This window comes from Anomaloglossus baeobatrachus, chromosome 7 (genome assembly GCF_048569485.1).
Source record: "Anomaloglossus baeobatrachus isolate aAnoBae1 chromosome 7, aAnoBae1.hap1, whole genome shotgun sequence".
NCBI classification, from domain to species: domain Eukaryota; kingdom Metazoa; phylum Chordata; class Amphibia; order Anura; family Aromobatidae; genus Anomaloglossus; species Anomaloglossus baeobatrachus.
The window spans coordinates 42,468,043-42,487,898 of record NC_134359.1 but is presented as its reverse complement, the minus strand read 5'-3'; the positions used below and the strand labels follow the sequence as shown (position 1 = coordinate 42,487,898).

Sequence of the window (19,856 nt, the reverse complement as noted above, 5' to 3'; positions counted from 1 at the left end):
ATTACCACATACCACGGGTGGCATCACAAACTTATAACCTCCCTTGTAAATATTCCCCCCCTTCATTTCGAGTGGCCGCACAACCATAAGGTCTGGAGACCCTCGAGCCACCGAGCACCTGGATCCGAGCAGCTCAGCTGCTGTCACGGGGGCAGCACAGGTGCGGTGTGTCAGACCTCGGCCGATCAGACATTGATCACCTATACTAACAATAGGCCATCAATGTCAAAGTAGTGGACAACCCCTTTAAGAGCTGAAATCTCCAGGCATTCTCAGCACAGTGTTTGCTTGTTGTACAACCTGATTTCCAATAGTTAAAAAACTAAAGCGGTGCACAGTAGAAATTCTAGGGATATGTCTCACAACCGGCAGAACTATGAATTCAGCTCTGGACTATAATACAAGCTGTAATTTAGGATTACTACAAGATAAAAGTCACTTTACAGGGTTGTCCACTACTTGGGCAACCCCATCTCCATCCCTATGTTTCACTCCCAATTAAACAACACCCATTATTACCCCTGGTGCCAGCGCCGTGTCAGCAGTTCCGGCACTGGCTCTCCCGGGGACGAAACCACAAACCGAGATGAATTCAGTCAATGTCCAAAACGTATTCATCCGGACTCTAAAGCTGGTGCACGGATCCACGTGGCTGGCTTCCATGGAGTACAAGCAGGAGAGTAAAGGTTTCTATCCAGCACCAATGTACACAAGACTCTCATTTATTTCATATTTTAAAACATTATAAAAAACAGGACATCTGACGCGTTTCAGACATCAGTCCTTAGTCCTACCACTAAGGACTGACATCCGACACGCGTCAGATGTCCTGCATTTTATTATGTTTTAAAATATGAAATAAATGAGCGTTTTATATACATTGGTGCTGGATATAAACCGTTCCTCTCCTGGGGATAGCATGACATTATGCCACGTGATCCCTGCGGCTAATCAGCGCTGCCTTTGCTCTTCCCTCTTTCAAACACATCAAAATATTGTGAAGATGTGGGAGAGCAGCCGCAGCTCTCACTTCCTCCAGACGTCAGTTACGTCCAAAGAAGGGGAGAGTAATTCCAGCGCTGATTGGCCACAGGGATTGCATAACATAATGTCACGCCATCCTCGGGAGCACCAGTAATGCCAGCGCTGATAGGCCACAGGGATTGCATAACATAATGTCACACCATCCTCGGGAGAGCCAGTGCTGACACCACTAGAATAGCGCCGGCACCAGAGGCAAGTATAGCTCTAATCGTTTTGTGGTGGGGAAACATAGAGATGGATAAGGAGTTGTCCTAGTAGTGGGCAATCCCTTTAACTTTCCTGTAAACTATATCTATACATTAGGAGAACCATGGTGTTCGGAGGTGGACTTACCCTCTATCACAGCTATGAAGTGACCAGCTCCTTTCAGTCAGTCCTTTCAGTCAGTATTTACGCTTTCTACCCTGTTAGTAACCTTAAAATGGAACATCATGCTGCAACTCTACATGAGTATACTTTGTGCAATTGTTTTTTTCTTTTTTTTTTTTTTTTTATTACACCGTCTTCATTTTTCATTGCTTTACTTGTACCGCTTATGATTGTGTACCCGCTTTCTAAACCTTAACTAAAAACGTGCACAACTTGACCTTATGTGCCTTGTATTTATAGCATTCACTGTGACTAGTGTCAGTGCTAAATCTGCAATTCTCAGCTTCATGTTCACCAAATGCCCTGTGTATTTTTTTTTTTTCCAACGGTGAATTTGGCTTTCTGTATCTGACTCTGCATTTGTTGTGCCAGGAACGAGAGAGAAGAAGACAGCACATAATGCTCCTGAAGGCTGTGGAAGCTCGTAAAAAGGCTGAGGTGGGTGGAGGTGCTAGAGACATAAATGAAACGTTTATTCCTATAGCCATAGTATTATGATCAATGGTGTCAAACCTCTGCTGATTAAGAAAGCCTTGATTTCCATCATTACAATAGTCCTATACAGAATAACTAAAGTTTTTTGTTGTTTTTTTAATTATTGATTCACTTTTATGAAGTTATAAATCTTTGTAATATACCCCATATCCCTATTTAGCTTTCTTGTCTCTCAAATGCCATGCTGAAAGTGCTTTTTGAGCTGCCTAGTTCTTGCTCTTTTAGAAGCTGCTTTGAACTGCTGCTTTAACTATCATCTTATAAGATAACATTCTTGGAGGCACATTGTTGATCAAATATCCTTAATTATCTAAATGTTTACAGATTTCACTTTGGTGTGTATTTTTTAAAATTAATTATTAAAGGTTATATTTTGAGTACAACTCTTGATTTTTAATACGAACTGCTGCTTTAGCAAGAATTTATTACTCCAACGCTATTTACCAACACACTCAATCTGTGAACATGGGGGAAGGGAGCTCATACAAGGAGAAAGTTGGCAAATAATGTTTGAGTATGGATTCTTGCAAAAGACGCAGTTCAAAGCAGCTTCTAAAAGATCATGAACGTTCCTGATCTTTTAGAAGCTGCTCTGAACTGCTTCTTTCAGTATGATATTTGAGAGGAAAAAACAAAATAAGGTAAAAGGGGACTACAAAGTTTCCTAACTTTGTAAAGCTTGATTAGTAATTAAATAAAAAGTTTACTCTTTAGTAAATGGGTCCCTAAAATTATATAAGGGATAGTTTTTATTGGTTGGTGCAATATAAATGATGGCAAACTATGCAAACACAGTAGTATTATGCAGTCTGAGACTAATAATAAATAATATAATTATAAAAATAATAAAACAATAATATAATAAAACCAATATAAATAATAAAAATAATAATAATAATAATAATTAAAAGTAATATAATACAAAATAAAATACAAAATTATTATTATTTTTTTTTAATTATTATTATTATTATTATAGTGTTGTAGGCACGTCTTCCTGCACCCAGGCCATAGCTACAAATGCCCTAACCCTAAACCTAAATAAAAAGGCAGAGTATCACTGAATTACTTACCCCTACCTTTGTGCCTGGCACCTTTTATCTAGCTTTACATTTTACTGTATTTGTTTTTACAGGAAAGAGAGCGCTTAAAACAGGAAAAACAGGATGAGAAGCGTCTGAATAAGGAACGCAAGCTGGAACAGCGCCGCCTAGAACTAGAGCTGGCCAAGGAGCTTAAGAAGCCAATTGAAGATATGTGTTTGGCCGACCAAAAGGTACAAACATGGAGACCTCCCGGTACAGAACTTACATAATCTATCTCACCAGTGCCATCCTTGTGATGGCAGCAGCCCTTTACGTGAACACTTGACCCTTTAAAACATCCTTGCTACATGACTGGAGACATTAAAGGGAACCTGTCAGGTGCAATATGCACCCTGTCACTGCTCTTTTGAAGTCCCGGCACTTCTGGTCATGCGCAGTATGAAGCCAGGTGTACGCGTCCCAGATTCAGAGAAGTCTAGTGCACATGAACAGAAGTGCCGGGACTTTGGATCAGGGGTGACAGCGGACACAGGTACGCGTCACCGCTGGTGATGCTGCATTGAATAGCATGTTGGTACGCCCCTGTGGGCGTGCTAAGATGCTAAGAGGGCGGAATGAGCACAGGAACTAACGCCCTTGTGACTAGTCCCTGCGCTCATTAACATATAACTAAGTATCTTTGGAAATACTTTTTTTAAAGATCTCTTTATCTGTGCTAGTGTATACAGGAACGGTTAGGCAGGGATTAGCAATATACACCCAGATCTGCTCGTGGTACTGGGTGCATATTACACCTGACAGGTTCCCTTTAACTAAGCCATTCCAGGACAGTCACCCACCACAGACAGCTGTTTCCGGTACTTAGATCTCTTCGGTACAGAGTAGGGTTAAGTTTGTGGAATGACCCAACTTTGGAGGACACTGGCATTCCTTAAACCTCTCTTACCCTGTAGATATAGGATTAATGTGCAGGTTAATAACGTTTGGAAGCTGTCCAGCGCTGCACTTCAAACCCCGCTGCCAGGAGGAAATTAAGGGGTACTTTACACGTTGCGACATCGGTAACGATATATCGTCAGGTCACGTCGTTAGTGACGCACATCCGGCGCCTTTACCGACATCGCAGCGTGTAAACCCTAGGAGTGATGATCACCGATCGCACAAATGCGAAAAAGCGTTGATCGGTGACACGTCGCTCTATTCCATATCGTTGCTGCTGCCAGGACGATGTTGTTTGTTGTTCCTGCAACACCACACATCGCTGTATGTGACACTGCAGGAGCGACAAACATCTCCTACCTGCGTCCCGCCGGCAATGAGGAAGGAAGGAGGTGGGCGGGATGTTATGTCCCGCTCATCTCCGCCCCTCCGCTTCTATTGGCCGGCCGCTTAGTGACGTCGCGGTGACGCCAAACGCACCTCCCCCTTGAAGGAGGGATTGTTCTGCAGTCACTGCGACGTCGCCGACCAGGAATGTGCGCGTGACGCTGCCGTAGCGATAATGTTCGCTACAGCAGCTATCACCACATATCACATGGGCGACGGGGGCGGGTGCTATCGCGCTCGACATCGCTAGCAATCGCCCCTAACTTTAGTCCCCCCCAGCAGCAATTGGGTTTTAAGTCATATGGGTTCATTCATTCACCTGCAGATTAACTCCATATGTGCAGGTTAATAACTTTATTTACATGACAGGTTCCCTTTAAGAAGTGCAAGCTGACCTTTGGAGTCTTGTTGGCAATGCTTAATGGGGAAAAACATGTAAATTAGCTCTCTACAATAAAGAAAGAAAAACAATCTCGCTAGTGTCTCACTAGCTACCCAATAAATCAATGTCTGACTTAGGCTACTTTCACACATCCGGCTTGAGCAGTGCGGCTCAATCCGGCTGTGCAAGCTATGCAACGGATGCGGTGAAAACACCGCATCCTTTGCATAAGTTTTTCCTTTGCGGCCCGTCCGGTTTTTGCCGCTTGCGGCATGCTACTGAGCATGCGCAGTGGCAAAAACCGCATGCGGCGGCCGGATGCGGTTATTGCCGCATCGCGCCGCATCCGGCCGCCATAGGCATGCATTGAAAAATGCGCCGCATCGGCCGAATGCGGCGCGATGCGGTTTTTTTTTGCCGCACGAAAAAACGTGCCAGGCAACGTTCCATCCGGCCGCCGCATCGGCTAAATCTGCCGCATGCGGCAAAAACCGGATGGAACGCAAGGCCATGCGGCACAATGCGGCACTAATTAAAGTCTATGCAGGAAAATCGCAACCGGCAGCAAAAAAAAAACGGTTGCGATTTTCCTGCAAAGTGCTGGAGTGTGCCGCATTGCAGAAACCGGAGGTGTGAAAGCAGCCTAAATAGTTAGCCTTACAACTTCAGTGGTTAGCACTGGAGCCTTACAATACTGGAATTCTGGGTTTAAGTCCCACCAAGGACAATATCTGCAAGGAAAGTAGTTTGTATGTTCTGCCTGTTTTTGATTAGGTTTCTCTAGGTTTACATCCTGATAGGAAATTTAGATTGTGAGCCCCAATGGGGACAGTGATGGTGTCTGACAAAGGGCTGTGGAAATTAATGGCGCTATACAAACAGGTGTAAGAGAATCACTATATGTTAATCTATCTCTAGACTTTTCTTGTATCTGCGGGTTTAAGGTCAAATATAAATGGGGTAGTAAGAGCACCTTATTTTTTTATATCTCTTTTGCTATTTATTATAAAGAGAAGGGCACATCTGGCTTCTTTTAGACAACAATTTGCGGGAATATATATGGATGGCTATTTATCTCCTTTTGCAACCTGATATCATGATATGTTCCCATAATATAAGAAATATGTTACCCAAGGGCCAGCTTTACAGATTCGCCTTATTACCGTAACATGTTTTCAATTAGTTTTTATCATCTTTCTTCTTTTTCTTTTAGCCCTTGCCAGAACTGCGACGCATCCCGGGTCTGATCCTGTCCGGTAGCACATTCTCCAACTGCATCATGGTGGTCCAGTTCTTACGTAACTTTGGAAAAGTTCTGGACTTTGACATCCACAATGATATCCCATCACTGAACGTCTTTCAAGAAGGTTTATTAAATATAGGAGACAGTCTGGGAGAGATTCTGGACTTGCTCGTAAGGCTCCTATCTGCAGCTGTGTGTGATCCGGGAGTTCCACCGGGATATAAGGTAAGGAATTTTAACGTTGTCTGCCATTACATATCAATACACGAGCATCCTAGTCCAAAATGGACACTAAAGGGAATCTGTCACCAGACTATGTAATCTGAGAGCAACATGATGTATGGGCTGAGAGCCTGATTCTAGCAATGTGTCACTTGCTGAACTCCATGCTGTAATTTTGATATAATCACTGTTTTCTCTGGTGCCGATCTAGCAGTGTTCACAATGTTGATGTCACGCTAGCTATGGGGAAATACCACTCGTATGGTGACAGGGAAGGGAAGGGAAACCCTGTGTCTAGGGAAAGGGGAGATGTTGACCCCTGACCAAACCTTCGGCTAGTCTGTGGCTCCCCTCACCACCCTTGATAGGTTCTGCACCTATGCGCCGAGCAGGACACCTGGCCCTGGTTTTCCCTGAATCTTAGTTACTTAGGTTGAAAAAAGACCTAGGTCCATCTAGTTCAACCTTCCTCCACCAGTTCTACATTTGGTCACCAAGTCAGTTATAACCGGCAATGTTGTGTGTACTGAGGAAATCATCCAACTATGATATAAAAGCTGTTATAGTATCTGCCATTACTACCTCTTGTGGTCGGCATTCCACAGTCTGACTGCTCTAACTGTAAAGAACCCTTTCCTATTTAGCTGCCAGAATCGCTTTTCTTCCTCTCGCAGTGAGTGCCCCCTGGTCCTTAGTATTGTCTTTGGAAGGAATAAGTCATGTGCCAGTCCTTTATATTGACCACACATGTATTTATACATATAAATGAGATCTCCTCTGAGACGTCTTTTTTCTAAGCTAAACATATCTAACTTTCTTTGTCGCTCCATTGGGAGACCCAGACAATTGGGTGTATAGCTTCTGCCTCCGGAGGCCACACAAAGTATTACACTTAAAAGTGTAAACCCCTCCCCTCTGCCTATACACCCCCCCGTGCATCACGGGCTCCTCAGTTTTTATGCTTTGTGTTGAAAGAGGCACACATGCACGCAAGCTCCACAATTTAGTCAGCAGCAGCTGCTGACTATATCGGATGGAAGAAAAGAGGGCCCATAACAGGGCCCCCGGCATGCTCCCTTCTCACCCCACTCTGGTCAGCGGTGCTGTTAAGGTTGAGGTACCCATTGCGGGTACAAAGGCTGGAGCCACATGCTGTTTTCCTTCCCCATCCCTTAGGGGCTCTGGGTGAAGTGGGATCCTAACCGGTCACCAGGCACTGGGACCGTGCTCCCTCCGCAGCCCCTGGGGCAATCTGCTGGACAGGAGACCGGGTATCGTCAGGGACAGGCCCTGCTCCTCTGAGGTACTCTGTGTCCCCTTGGGGACGGCGCATAGAGCGCCTGTCTAATGGACGCTGCAGCAGCTGCTGGGTGTGTTTGTGCGCCGGGACTACCGCGCTGACCGCGCTTGTTTGCCGGCCGCGCTTATAACTTTAGTCCCCGGCTTTTGCGGCCTAGTACCGCATATTCCCGCCCCCGGGCCTGCCAGTCAGGGGTAAGGGCGGGACGCTGCACTGGACGTCAGCGCTGAGGGCTGGAGCATACTTAGTATCCTCCTCCCCCCTCACTGAGCACCGTGGGGCACCAGATTCCCGCACTTTCTAAGGCACGCCCACGGCTCCCTCCTCCTCTCAGAACGCTGGCAGCCATTCCTATCAGCACTTCTGACGCTGGAGAACTTCAGAGACGAGCTCCTACAGCTCTGGGAGGCCCAGGCAGGGAATCTGGTGGTCACACAACCGCTGAGGGCGGTCGGTAAGCCGCACCTGTTACTAGGTGCTGGCCCCCCTGGGTGCCGAAGTGTATATTTATATGCTTATATTGTATACATTTACTCTGTACGGCCGCACTATTGCTTTGGCTATATACCCTCTCTGATTGCTCTAAGAGGAGACAACAGCATGTCGTCCGCAAAAAGCAAGGGTGCCAAGGCACAGGCTTACTTTGCAACCTGTACCTCATGTGCGGCTATGCTACCTGCAGGTTCCACCTACCCTCATTGTGTGCAATGCTCGGCCCCTGTGACACTCACTCAGCCGGAGCCTCTGCCACTGGTGGGACCCTCGGCCCAGGTGGAACCACCTGCTGCCACTGTCCAGGTGACAGGGACAGAGTTTGCAGTATTCGCTGACAAACTTTCTGAGTCTATGGATAAATGGTCTGCTAAGATACTAGAAGCTTTGCAGTCCAGACCTGTAACACAGGCCCCGGGCACTGTTGAATCAGTTCCCTCAGACCCCCCTCGGTCGGCGCAGCAAAGTGCTCCTGGGGCGACTCATAGGTCCCACGGTGAGGACTCCGACACGGACCGCAGTCCCAGACCGGCTAAGCAGGCTCGCTGGGAACTTCCCTCGACTTCATCACAGTGTTCAGGGTCTCAGCATGAGGACTCTCTGGATGATGAAACGGCGGTGGCAGATCAGGGCTCTGATTCTGACGCCGCTCTCAACCTTGATACACCTGAAGGGGACGCCATAGTGAATGACCTTATAGCGTCCATCAATCAGGTGTTGGATCTTTCTCCTCCAACTCCTCAGATTGAGGAGTCAGCTTCTCAGCAGGAGAAATTCCGAGAAATTTTAGGTTTCCCAAACGTACACGGAGTGCGTTTCTTGATCACTCCGACTTCAGAGATACAGTCCAGAAACACCGAGCTTTTCCAGATAAGCGCTTTACTAAGCGCCTTAATGACACACGTTATCCCTTCCCCCCTGACGTAGTCAAGGGTTGGGCTCAGTGTCCCAAGGTGGATCCTCCAATCTCTAGACTGGCGGCTAGATCCATAGTGGCAGTGGCAGACGGTGCATCACTCAAGGATGCCACTGACAGGCAGATAGAGCTCCTGATGAAATCCATCTATGAAGCTATCGGCGCGTCCTATGCTCCGGCATTCGCAGCCGTATGGGCACTCCAAGCTATCTCAGCTTGTCAGTCTGAGATTAATGCAGTCACACGTGCCTCTACTCCGCAGGTTGTGTCCTTAACCTCTCAGGCGTCGGCGTTTGCGTCCTACGCCATGAATGCTGTCCTGGACTCTGCGAGCCGTACGGCGGTAGCATCCGCCAATTCGGTGGCAGTCCGCAGGGCCATGTGGCTACGTGAATGGAAGGCAGACTCTGCTTCCAAAAAGTTCTTAACCGGTTTGCCATTTTCTGGCGACCGCCTGTTTGGCGAGCAATTGGATGAAATCATTAAACAATCCAAGGGAAAGGACTCGTCCTTACCCCAGTCCAAACCAAACAGACCTCAACAACGGAAGGTACAATCGAGGTTTCGGTCCTTTCGGCCCTCAGCCAGGTCTCAATTCTCCTCGTCCAACAGGCCACAGAAGGGTCAGAGGAACTCTGATTCATGGCGGTCTAAGTCACGTCCTAAAAAGACCGCCGGAGGAACCGCTCCCAAAGCGGCCTCCTCATGACTTTCGGCCTCCCCAAACCGCATCCTCGGTCGGTGGCAGGCTCTCCCGCTTTTGCGACGCCTGGTTGCCACATGTCCAAGACCGATGGGTGAGAGACATTCTGTCTCACGGTTACAGGATAGAGTTCTGCTCTCGTCCTCCGACTCGTTTCTTCAGAACATCTCCGCCCCCCGAGCGAGCCGATGCTCTTCTTCAGGCGGTGAGCACTCTGAAGGCAGAAGGAGTGGTGATCCCTGTTCCCCTTCAACAATGGGGTCACGGTTTTTACTCCAACTTGTTTGTGGTGCCAAAAAAGGACGAATCTTTCCGTCCCGTTCTGGACCTCAAACTGCTCAACAGACACGTGAAAACCAGGCGGTTCCGGATGGAATCTCTCCGCTCCGTCATCGCCTCGATGTCCCAAGGAGACTTCCTAGCCTCAATCGACATCAGGGATGCTTATCTCCACGTGCCGATTGCACCAGAGCATCAGCGCTTCCTGCGTTTCGCCATCGGGGACGAACACCTTCAGTTCGTGGCACTGCCTTTCGGCCTGGCGACAGCCCCACGGGTCTTCACCAAGGTCATGGCAACAGTGGTAGCAGTCCTACACTCTCAGGGACACTCGGTGATCCCTTACTTAGACGATCTCCTTGTCAAGGCCCCCTCTCGGGTGGCATGCCAACACAGCCTGAACATTGCTCTGGAGACTCTCCAGAGATTCGGGTGGATCATCAATTTCCCAAAGTCAAAATTGACACCGACCCAATCGCTGACATATCTCGGGATGGAGTTTCATACTCTCTCAGCAATAGTGAAACTTCCGCTGGACAAACAGCGTTCACTACGGACAGGGGTGCAATCTCTCCTTCGAGCCCAGTCGCACCCCTTGAGGCGCCTCATGCACTTCCTAGGGAAGATGGTGTCAGCAATGGAGGCAGTTCCATTTGCGCAGTTTCATCTGCGTCCACTTCAATGGGACATTCTCCGCAAATGGGACAGGCAGTCGACGCCCCTCGACAGGAACGTCTCCCTTTCTCGGGCAGCCAAGGCCTCCCTTCAGTGGTGGCTTCTTCCCACTTCTTTGTCGAAGGGGAAATCATTCCTGCCCCCATCCTGGGCTGTGGTTACGACGGACGCGAGTCTGTCAGGGTGGGGAGCGGTCTTCCTCCACCACAGGGCTCAGGGTACCTGGACTCAGCCAGAGTCCTCCCTTCAGATCAATGTTCTGGAGATAAGGGCAGTGTATCTAGCCCTAAAGGCGTTCCAGCCGTGGCTGGAAGGCAGGCAGATCCGAATTCAGTCGGACAACGCCACGGCGGTGGCATACATCAACCACCAAGGCGGCACACGCAGTCGGCAAGCCTTCCAGGAAGTTCGGCGGATTCTGCTGTGGGTGGAAGCCACAGCCTCCACCATCTTCGCAGTTCACATCCCGGGCGTAGAAAACTGGGAAGCAGATTTTCTCAGTCGCCAGGGCATGGACGCAGGGGAATGGTCTCTTCACCCGGACGTGTTTCAAGAGATCTGTTGCCGCTGGGGGAAGCCGGACGTCGACCTAATGGCGTCCCGGCACAACAACAAGGTCCCGGCATTCATGGCACGGTCTCAAGATCACAGAGCTCTGGCGGCAGACGCATTAGTTCAGGATTGGTCACAGTTTCGGCTGCCTTATGTATTTCCTCCTCTGGCACTGCTGCCCAGAGTATTACGCAAGATCAGGTCCGACTGCCGCCGCGCCATCCTTATCGCCCCAGACTGGCCGAGGAGGTCGTGGTATCCGGATCTGTGGCATCTCACGGTGGGTCAACCGTGGGCACTACCAGACCGTCCAGACTTACTGTCTCAAGGGCCATTTTTCCATCTGAATTCTGCGGCCCTCAACCTGACTGTGTGGCCATTGAGTCCTGGATCCTAGCGTCTTCAGGGTTATCTCAAGAGGTCATTGCCACTATGAGACAGGCCAGGAAACCAACGTCCGCCAAGATCTACCACAGGACGTGGAGGATCTTCTTATCCTGGTGCTCTGATCAGGGTTTTACTCCCTGGCCATTTGCCTTGCCCATTTTTCTGTCCTTCCTTCAATCTGGAGTCTCGGCGCTCTCTGTGTTTTTTCAAAAGCGTCTAGCCAGGCTTCCGCAGGTACGCACGTTCCTGCAGGGGGTTTGCCACATAGTCCCTCCTTACAAGCGTCCGCTAGAACCCTGGGATCTGAACAGGGTGCTAATGGCTCTTCAGAAACCACCTTTCGAGCCAATGAGAGATATTTCTCTTTCACGCCTTTCGCAGAAGGTGGTCTTCCTAGTGGCAGTCACATCACTTCGGAGAGTGTCTGAGCTAGCTGCACTGTCATGCAAAGCCCCCTTCCTGGTGTTTCACCAGGACAAGGTGGTTCTGCGTCCGGTTCCGGAATTTCTCCCTAAGGTGGTATCCCCTTTTCATCTCAATCAGGATATCTCCTTACCTTCTTTTTGCCCTCATCCAGTTCACCAATGTGAAAAGGATTTGCACTTGTTAGATCTTGTGAGAGCACTTAGACTCTACATTTCTCGTACGGCGCCCCTGCGCCGCTCGGATGCGCTCTTTGTCCTTGTCGCTGGCCAGCGTAAAGGGTCGCAGGCTTCCAAGTCAACCTTGGCTCGGTGGATCAAGGAACCAATTCTTGAAGCCTACCGTTCTTCTGGGCTTCCGGTTCCTTCAGGGCTGAAAGCCCATTCTACCAGAGCCGTGGGTGCGTCCTGGGCATTGCGGCACCAGGCTACGGCTCAGCAGGTGTGTCAGGCGGCTACCTGGTCGAGTCTGCACACTTTCACGAAACACTATCAGGTGCATACCTACGCTTCGGCAGATGCCAGCCTAGGTAGGCGAGTCCTTCAGGCGGCGGTTGCCCACCTGTAGGAAGGGGCCGTTTTACGGCTCTATTACCGAGGTATTCTTTTACCCACCCAGGGACTGCTTTTGGACGTCCCAATTGTCTGGGTCTCCCAATGGAGCGACAAAGAAGAAGGGAATTTTGTTTACTTACCGTAAATTCCTTTTCTTCTAGCTCCTATTGGGAGACCCAGCACCCGCCCCTGTTCCCTTCGGGCTGTTGTTTTTTTGTGTACACATGTTGTTCATGTTGAATTGTTCTGGGTTCATGGTTTTCAGTTCTCCGAACATCCTTCGGATTGAATTTACCTTAGACCAATTTATAAGTTTCCTCCTTCCTGCTTTTGCACCAAAACTGAGGAGCCCGTGATCCACGGGAGGGTGTATAGGCAGAGGGGAGGGGTTACACTTTTAAGTGTAATACTTTGTGTGGCCTCCGGAGGCAGAAGCTATACACCCAATTGTCTGGGTCTCCCAATAGGAGCTAGAAGAAAAGGAATTTACGGTAAGTAAACAAAATTCCCTTCTTTTCAACCTGTCATCATACGGGCGGCCTCCATTCCTTGTAGTAGTCTAGTTGCCGCCTTTAAACTGACTCTAACTTCTGAATGTCCTTTTTAAAATGTGGAGCCCAAAACTGGATCCCATATTCCAGATGTGGCCTTAAGCGGGCTTTACACGCTACAATATATCTACCGATGTGTCGGCGGGGTCACGTCGTAAGTGACACACATCCGGCTTCGTTAGTGATATTGTAGAGTGTTACGTGCGATTCCGATTGTACGCAAAAACGTTGATCGCATACACGTCGCTCATTTTCTAAAAATTGAACGTGCGGTTGTTCAATGTTCCCGAGGCAGCACACATCGCTCCGTGTGACACCCCGGGAACGATGAACAGCGCTTACCTGCGTCCCGCCAGCAATGCGGAAGGAAGGAGGTGGGCGGGATGTTTACGTCCTGCTCATCTACGCCCCTCCGCTTCTATTGGTCGGCCGCTGTGTGACGTTGCTGTGACGCCAATTGTCCCTCCCCCTTCAGGAAGTGGATGTTCGCCGCCCACAGCGAGGTCGTTAGGAAGGTAAGTACATGTGACGGGGTTTACTCGTTTGTGCGACACGGGCAACAAATTGACCGTGCCGCACATACGATGGGGCGTGTGCGATCGCATACGAGATCGCATATGAAATTGTAAGGTGTAAAGCAGGCTTTAGGGCTCTAGGTGAGGAATGGATGGGATGAGCGCTTAGTCAACCCCACAAAGCTCTAGAGAATACACAGGGAGCATAAACAGTGGGAAGGGAACTAATAACTTATCTACAAGAAGACTCAGAGAAAGGGACAGCAACAAACAACAATGATTCTTCAGATGTATACAAGCCGACTGCATGCATCCAAGGCCTGGATAGGAATATAACCCTATCACCAGCAAACACCAAGGGGAAGCGTGGGTATTAAAGGACACAAAGGTAAGTGATGATGATTAACAGCTGAAAGATGAGGATATCCACAGGGTCCTAAAAGGAAAGGGATTAACCCCAAGCAGAGAAGATACATAGGATACCATTTACACCCCAGGAGGAAGAATAGAATGTCAGGGAGCAGTTTTTGTGGCCAAACGCTGGGACTTTCTACAGTGAGACACCACAGAACTATCTGTCAACCGTGACACACCCGTAACATTTGAGCTTTGTATAATCCTGCCCACACCACTGAATGGAAGCTTTTTGTGCGCACTGTAAATTGGCAGAAATCTGTCAGTTAGGGGTACTTTCCATGCTGCGACATCGCTACTGCGATATCGTCGGAGTCAAATCGAAAGTGACGCACATCCGGCGCCGGTAACGACGTCGCAACGTGTAAAGCCTAGATGCGCCGATAAACAATCGCAAAAGCGTCGAAAATCGGTGATCTGTGTAGCGTCGGTCATTTTCATAATGTCGCACCAATAGGAGATACGATGTTGTTCCTCGTTCCTGCGGCAGCACACATCGCTGTGTGTGAAGCTGCAGGAGCGAGGAACATCTCCTTACCTGCCTACACTGGCTATGCGGAAGGAAGAAGGTGGGCGGGATGTTTACGTCCCGCTCATCTCCGCCCCTCCACTTCTATTGGCCGCCTGCCGTGTGATGTCACTGTGACGCCGCACGAACCGCCCCCTTAGGAAGGAGGCGGGTCGCCGGCCAGAGCGTCGTCGCAGGGCAGGTATATGCGTGTGAAGCTGCCGTAGCGATAATGTGATGGGGGCGGGGACTATCGCGCTCGGCATTGCTAGCCAATGCTAGCGATGTCGCAACGTGCAAAGTACCCCGTAGTGTTGTGGGCAGGGTTACACAGCTTGACTAGGAGGCACGAGACACCTAGTCCTGTAGTGATAATCTCCTGCAGATAAAACACTGATATTATTGAAACAGCAACACACAGCCTCGTAAGTGGCACATCACTGGAATCAGGCTCTCAGCCCCTACATCATGCTGCTCTCATATTACATAAATAAAACCTGGAGTCATATTCTCTTTATTTTTAATCAATTCATCACTTGGGGGTGGGGGGGCAGGTGTGCACAATATCACATCTGTGCCAGAACTTTACCAGCAGTGCCCATACTTTACCAATGAACTATGAACATTATTCATGATTCTAAATAGGATTTTTTGAATATAAAGTTAATTTGCAGATTTCTATTCCTATTATAAAATATATTTGTTGTATTCTTTTTAAGGCTAAAACTGCTCTTGGAGAACATTTGATGAACATTGGCATCAATCGTGACAACGTGTCCGAGATCCTTCAGATCTTTATGGAAGCGCATTTTGGGCACACCGAGCTCACCGAAAGTCTTAAGACCAAATCCTTCCAGGCACATACCCCGGCAGAGAAGGCGTCAGTGTTTGCTTTTCTAGTCAATGAACTGGCCTGTAGCAAAAGTGTTGTTAGGTAAATGCCCTGCAATGAATTCTGTTCTGTACGTTGCTTGTAATTATTACATTATTTATATCTTTTACATAAATTTATTTTCTTTTGTTTTTAGTGAAATTGACAAAAGTTTAGACCACATGTCCAATCTACGGAGAGACAAGTGGATGGTGGAGGGCAAGCTGCGCAAGTAAGTTACTTCTGATTGAAATCTAGATTTTTTTTTAATAATATATTGACTTTTTTTGTTTTAATTTTTTGGATTTTATGGCTCTGGTTCATCAAAGCTGGAATTTTGACCACCAGTTTTGATGTACAGTGTGCCTGACTAATATGCAGAAAATCACTAAGAGTTATGTGCCTCAAGGAAAATCTGTCACAAGGTTTTCAGTACCTAATTTTATACTATTATAATGTAGGGGCAGAGAGCCTGATTCTAACAATGTGTCATTTACTGCAGACCTCCACATTTATGAGCTCTGTATAACCTCACTCCCTCCACTAATTGACATCTTTCTGCCTATGCAGTGTATACAAAAAGATTTCTCAAAACACATATCGCTAGAGTCAGGGTCTCTGCCCTTATATCATGCTGCTCTCAGATGGAGAAACCAAAGAAAAAAAACCCAAAAACCTGGTGACAAATTCCCTCAGTTTGGAGCATCTTTCAGGTGCTATGCACTACTGTGCTCCATGGAAGGGATGGCATAAATTTCTTTTGCAATTTACGCTACTCTGTGGTGTAAATTGTGACATATTTGTCCAGCTTTCCTTGGTCCCTGCCCCGTCCTCACAACACTTTGGCCACTTTTCAAAAAGTTGTTGGACTTATCTGGTACTGGCATAAAACCAAAGTTGCAAAATTTTTGGCCAACTATGTGTTTGGCCAAAATGTACTCATATTTTGATCATTTTTCCTCTGGAATTCTGGCAAAAGCTGTTTGATGACTCGGGACGTATTTGTATTAGGCGATTTCAGAAGAGAATGACATGGAAATATTTTATTTTTGCAACTTTATTATTGCAAATCATGGACTACCGAACTATAGGTCTACTGCCTGAAGATAAAGCTCATGCATAATAACCAAACACTCATTTGGTAGCAGGATGTTGCTCTCGATCTTCCCGCCCATACATATACACTGCTCTCTTGTGTACGCTATTGTTTAGAGATGAGCGAACCTATGGAAGTTTGGTTTGGCGGGTTCAGCCGGACTTCAGATAAAGTTCGATTTGGGACCCGTACTTGACCTGAACCCCCATGGAAGTCACTAATTCGGCAGTTCCGGTCTCTGCCCGCGTGCAGCCAGCCATAAACAGAAAACTTCCAGAGGAGGGAGGTCTGGGTTTTTCCTTTTTTATTTTGTTTTTGGTGCACACTACATGCGATAACTCTGTTACCCCAGTGCGAGCCGATCAAACAATGCAAGCTGCTCACACTTGGCTGAGCACCAAGCATACCCAAGCACAGCGATGCTCACCCGAGTGGTCACCATAAGCAAAGCACCCAAACTCCGATCCCGAATTATGTTTTTTTGTAAAGCCTGTGTTTGGTACTAACAATGAACCTCTGGTTTTCTCATCTCTACTAATGTTCTTAATGGGGAAAGGGGGATGAAGCCTGTGCAAGACATCAGGCAGAAGAACCATCCTGAAAAACAGCACCAAACCTCTGGTTTGAATTTGTACTCTTTCCCGCTCTGAGATGTCACCGGAAGCGTCAGAAGAACCTCCTTCCGGCCCGGGTCACAGGGGCGCCTGCAGACAGCGCCACGATGTACAGCAGGCCAAGATGCCCCCAAGCCCATTTCTCAGGACGCACTGATGCCTAACAAGGCCGTGCTCCTCTTTACCAGTGTCGCCAGGGGTCTGTTCCGGGAACGCACCGACGTCCATCCAGGCCATGCTCCCACCCTACCCCCCAGGCAGCGCCGGGTGCTGTAGGTCCCCTTCCAATGGACAGGAAACCACTGAAGCGTATAGCGAGGCTCCACTTTTTAAAGTTGTAGTTTCCCTGCCCATTGTGATGGGTGGGTCCTCTCTCCTGGGTGCTGTTGTGGGGAAAGGAAAATTTAACATGGTTGATCCTGCTTTCGTGAGAGTCGGGAGACCCCACATACACAGTAAATGATCGGCTGTTCCCTCTGGGTTTTGACACTTTTTCTCTACTGTGTATGGCGTCCTTTATAGTGTCATAGAAATGTGGTGGTAGTATATGGGAGGGCTCGTAAGAGGGCTGAGACTTGGACATACTCAGACTGAAAACATGACAGATATATCATTGGAGGCATCTGCAATCTCCACAGACAATGAAGATGAAGTCCTGGTGCATTCGAAGGTTTTTACCTACCACCATTCATTTTAATGGACTTTTTGACTTCTACATAACCAACCTGGGTGGAGTCCACCATCAACATGAATAGAATACATGATTGTCACGTCGTTACACTTTATTATGGTTAGAACCTGTTTAAGGGCTTGGCCCAAATTATTACATGTGTTTCTTCTTAAGAAATCTTCTGCCACTCAACTGTACAAGCACAAAGTACATACGTCATTTAGACTTTCACTGGCATTAAAATACACTTTCTTTGTCGCTCCATTGGGAGACCCAGACAATTGGGGTGTATAGCTTCTGCCTCCGGAGGCCACACAAAGTATTACACTTAAAAGTGTAAAGCCCCTCCCCTTCTGCCTATACACCCCCCCGTGTATCACGGGCTCCTCAGTTTTTATGCTTTGTGCGAAGGAGGCACACATGCACGCATAGCTCCACAATTTAGTCAGCAGCAGCTGCTGACTATTTCGGATGGAAGAAAAGTGGGCCCATATAGGGCCCCCAGCATGCTCCCTTCTCACCCCACTCTGGTCGGCGGTGCGGTTAAGGTTGAGGTACCCATTGCGGGTACATAGGCAGGAGCCAACATGCTGTTTTCCTTCCCCATCCACTAGGGGCTCTGGGTGAAGTGGGATCCTAATCGGTCTCCAGACACTGGGACCGTGCTCCCTCCGCAGCCCCTGGGGAATCTGCTGGACAGGAGCTGGGTATCGTCAGGGACAAGGCCCTGCTACTGTGAGGTACTCTGTGTCCCCTTGGGGACAGCGCATGGAGCGCTTGTGTCATACACGCTGCAGCACTGCTGGGTGTGTTAGTGCGCCGGGACTACCGCGCTGACCGCGCTTGTTTGCCGGCCGCGCTTATAACTTTAGTCCCAGGCTTTTGCGGCCTAGTACCGCATATTCCCGCCCCCGGGCCTGTCAGTCAGGGGAAGGGAGGGACGCTGCACTGGACGTCAGCGCTGAGGGCTGGAGCATACTTTGTATCCTCCTCCCCCCTCACTGAGCACAGTGGGACACCAGATTCCCGCACTTTCTTGGGCACGCCCACGGCCCCCTCCTCCCCACAGAACGCTGGCAGCCATTCCTGTCAGCACTTCTGAAGCTAGAGAGGAGAGACAAACGGCTCTGGGAGATCCAGGCAGGGAATCTGGTGGTCACACAACCGCTTTGGGCGGTCGGTAAGCCGCACCTGTTTCTAGGTGCTGGCCCCCCTGGGTGCCGAAGTGTATATATATAGGTTTATATGCTATACATTTACTCTGTACGGTCGCACTGGTTTTTGGCTATATACCCTCCCAGATTGTACTCAGAGGAGACAACAGCATGTCGTCTGCAAATAGCAAGGGTGCCAAAGCACAGGCTTACTTTGCAACCTGTACCTCATGTGCGGCTATGCTACCTGCAGGTTCCACCTACCCTCATTGTGTGCAATGCTCGGCATCTATGGTACTTACTCAGCCGGAGCCTCAGCCACTAGTGGGACCCTCGGCCCAGGTAGAAACACCGGCTGCCACTGTCCAGGTGACAGGGACGGAGTTTGCAGTATTCGCTGACAAACTTTCTGAGACTATGGATAAATGGTCTGCTAAGATACTAGAAGCTTTGCAGTCCAGACCTGTAACACAGGCCCCGGGCACTGTTGAATCATTGACCCCAGGCCCCCCTCGGTTGGAGCAGCAAAGTGCTCCTGGGGTGACTCATAGGTCTCAAGGTGAGGTCTCTGACACGGACCGCAGTCCCAGACCACCTAAGCGGGGTCGCTGGGAGCTTCCCTCGACTTCATCACACTGCTCAGGGTCTCAGCAGGAGGACTCTCTAGAGGATGAAGCGGAGGGGGCAGATCAGGACTCTGATCCTGAAGCCGCTCTCAACCTAGATACACCAGAAGGGGACGCCATAGTGAACGACCTTATAGCGTCCATCAATCAGGTGTTGGATCTTTCTCCCCCAGCTCCTCCAATTGAGGAGTCAGCTTCTCAGCAGGAGAAAATCCGTTTTAGGTTTCCCAAGCGTACAATGAGTATGTTCCTGGATCACTCCGATTTCAGAGAGGCAGTCCAGAAACACCGAGCTTGTCCAGATAAGCGCTTTTCTAAGCGCCTTAAGGACACACGTTATCGCTTCCCCCCTGACGTTGTCAAGGGTTGGGCTCAGTGTCCCAAGGTGGATCCTCCAGTCTCCAGACTGGCGGCTAGATCCATAGTTGC

General features: G+C 48.7%; 1 protein-coding gene across 1 annotated transcript in view; it reads left to right on the top strand.

Annotated features, from left to right (window-relative positions):
* BAZ2B (bromodomain adjacent to zinc finger domain 2B) overlaps positions 1–19,856 on the top strand; it is a 475,838-nt gene that overhangs the window by 419,733 nt on the left and 36,249 nt on the right. The window contains exons 22-26 of the mRNA XM_075319681.1: positions 1,786–1,851; positions 3,044–3,184; positions 5,876–6,130; positions 15,116–15,330; positions 15,425–15,499. Coding sequence (XP_075175796.1) covers positions 1,786–1,851; positions 3,044–3,184; positions 5,876–6,130; positions 15,116–15,330; positions 15,425–15,499 — 752 coding nt within the window. The remainder of the gene's footprint in view (positions 1–1,785; positions 1,852–3,043; positions 3,185–5,875; positions 6,131–15,115; positions 15,331–15,424; positions 15,500–19,856) is intronic.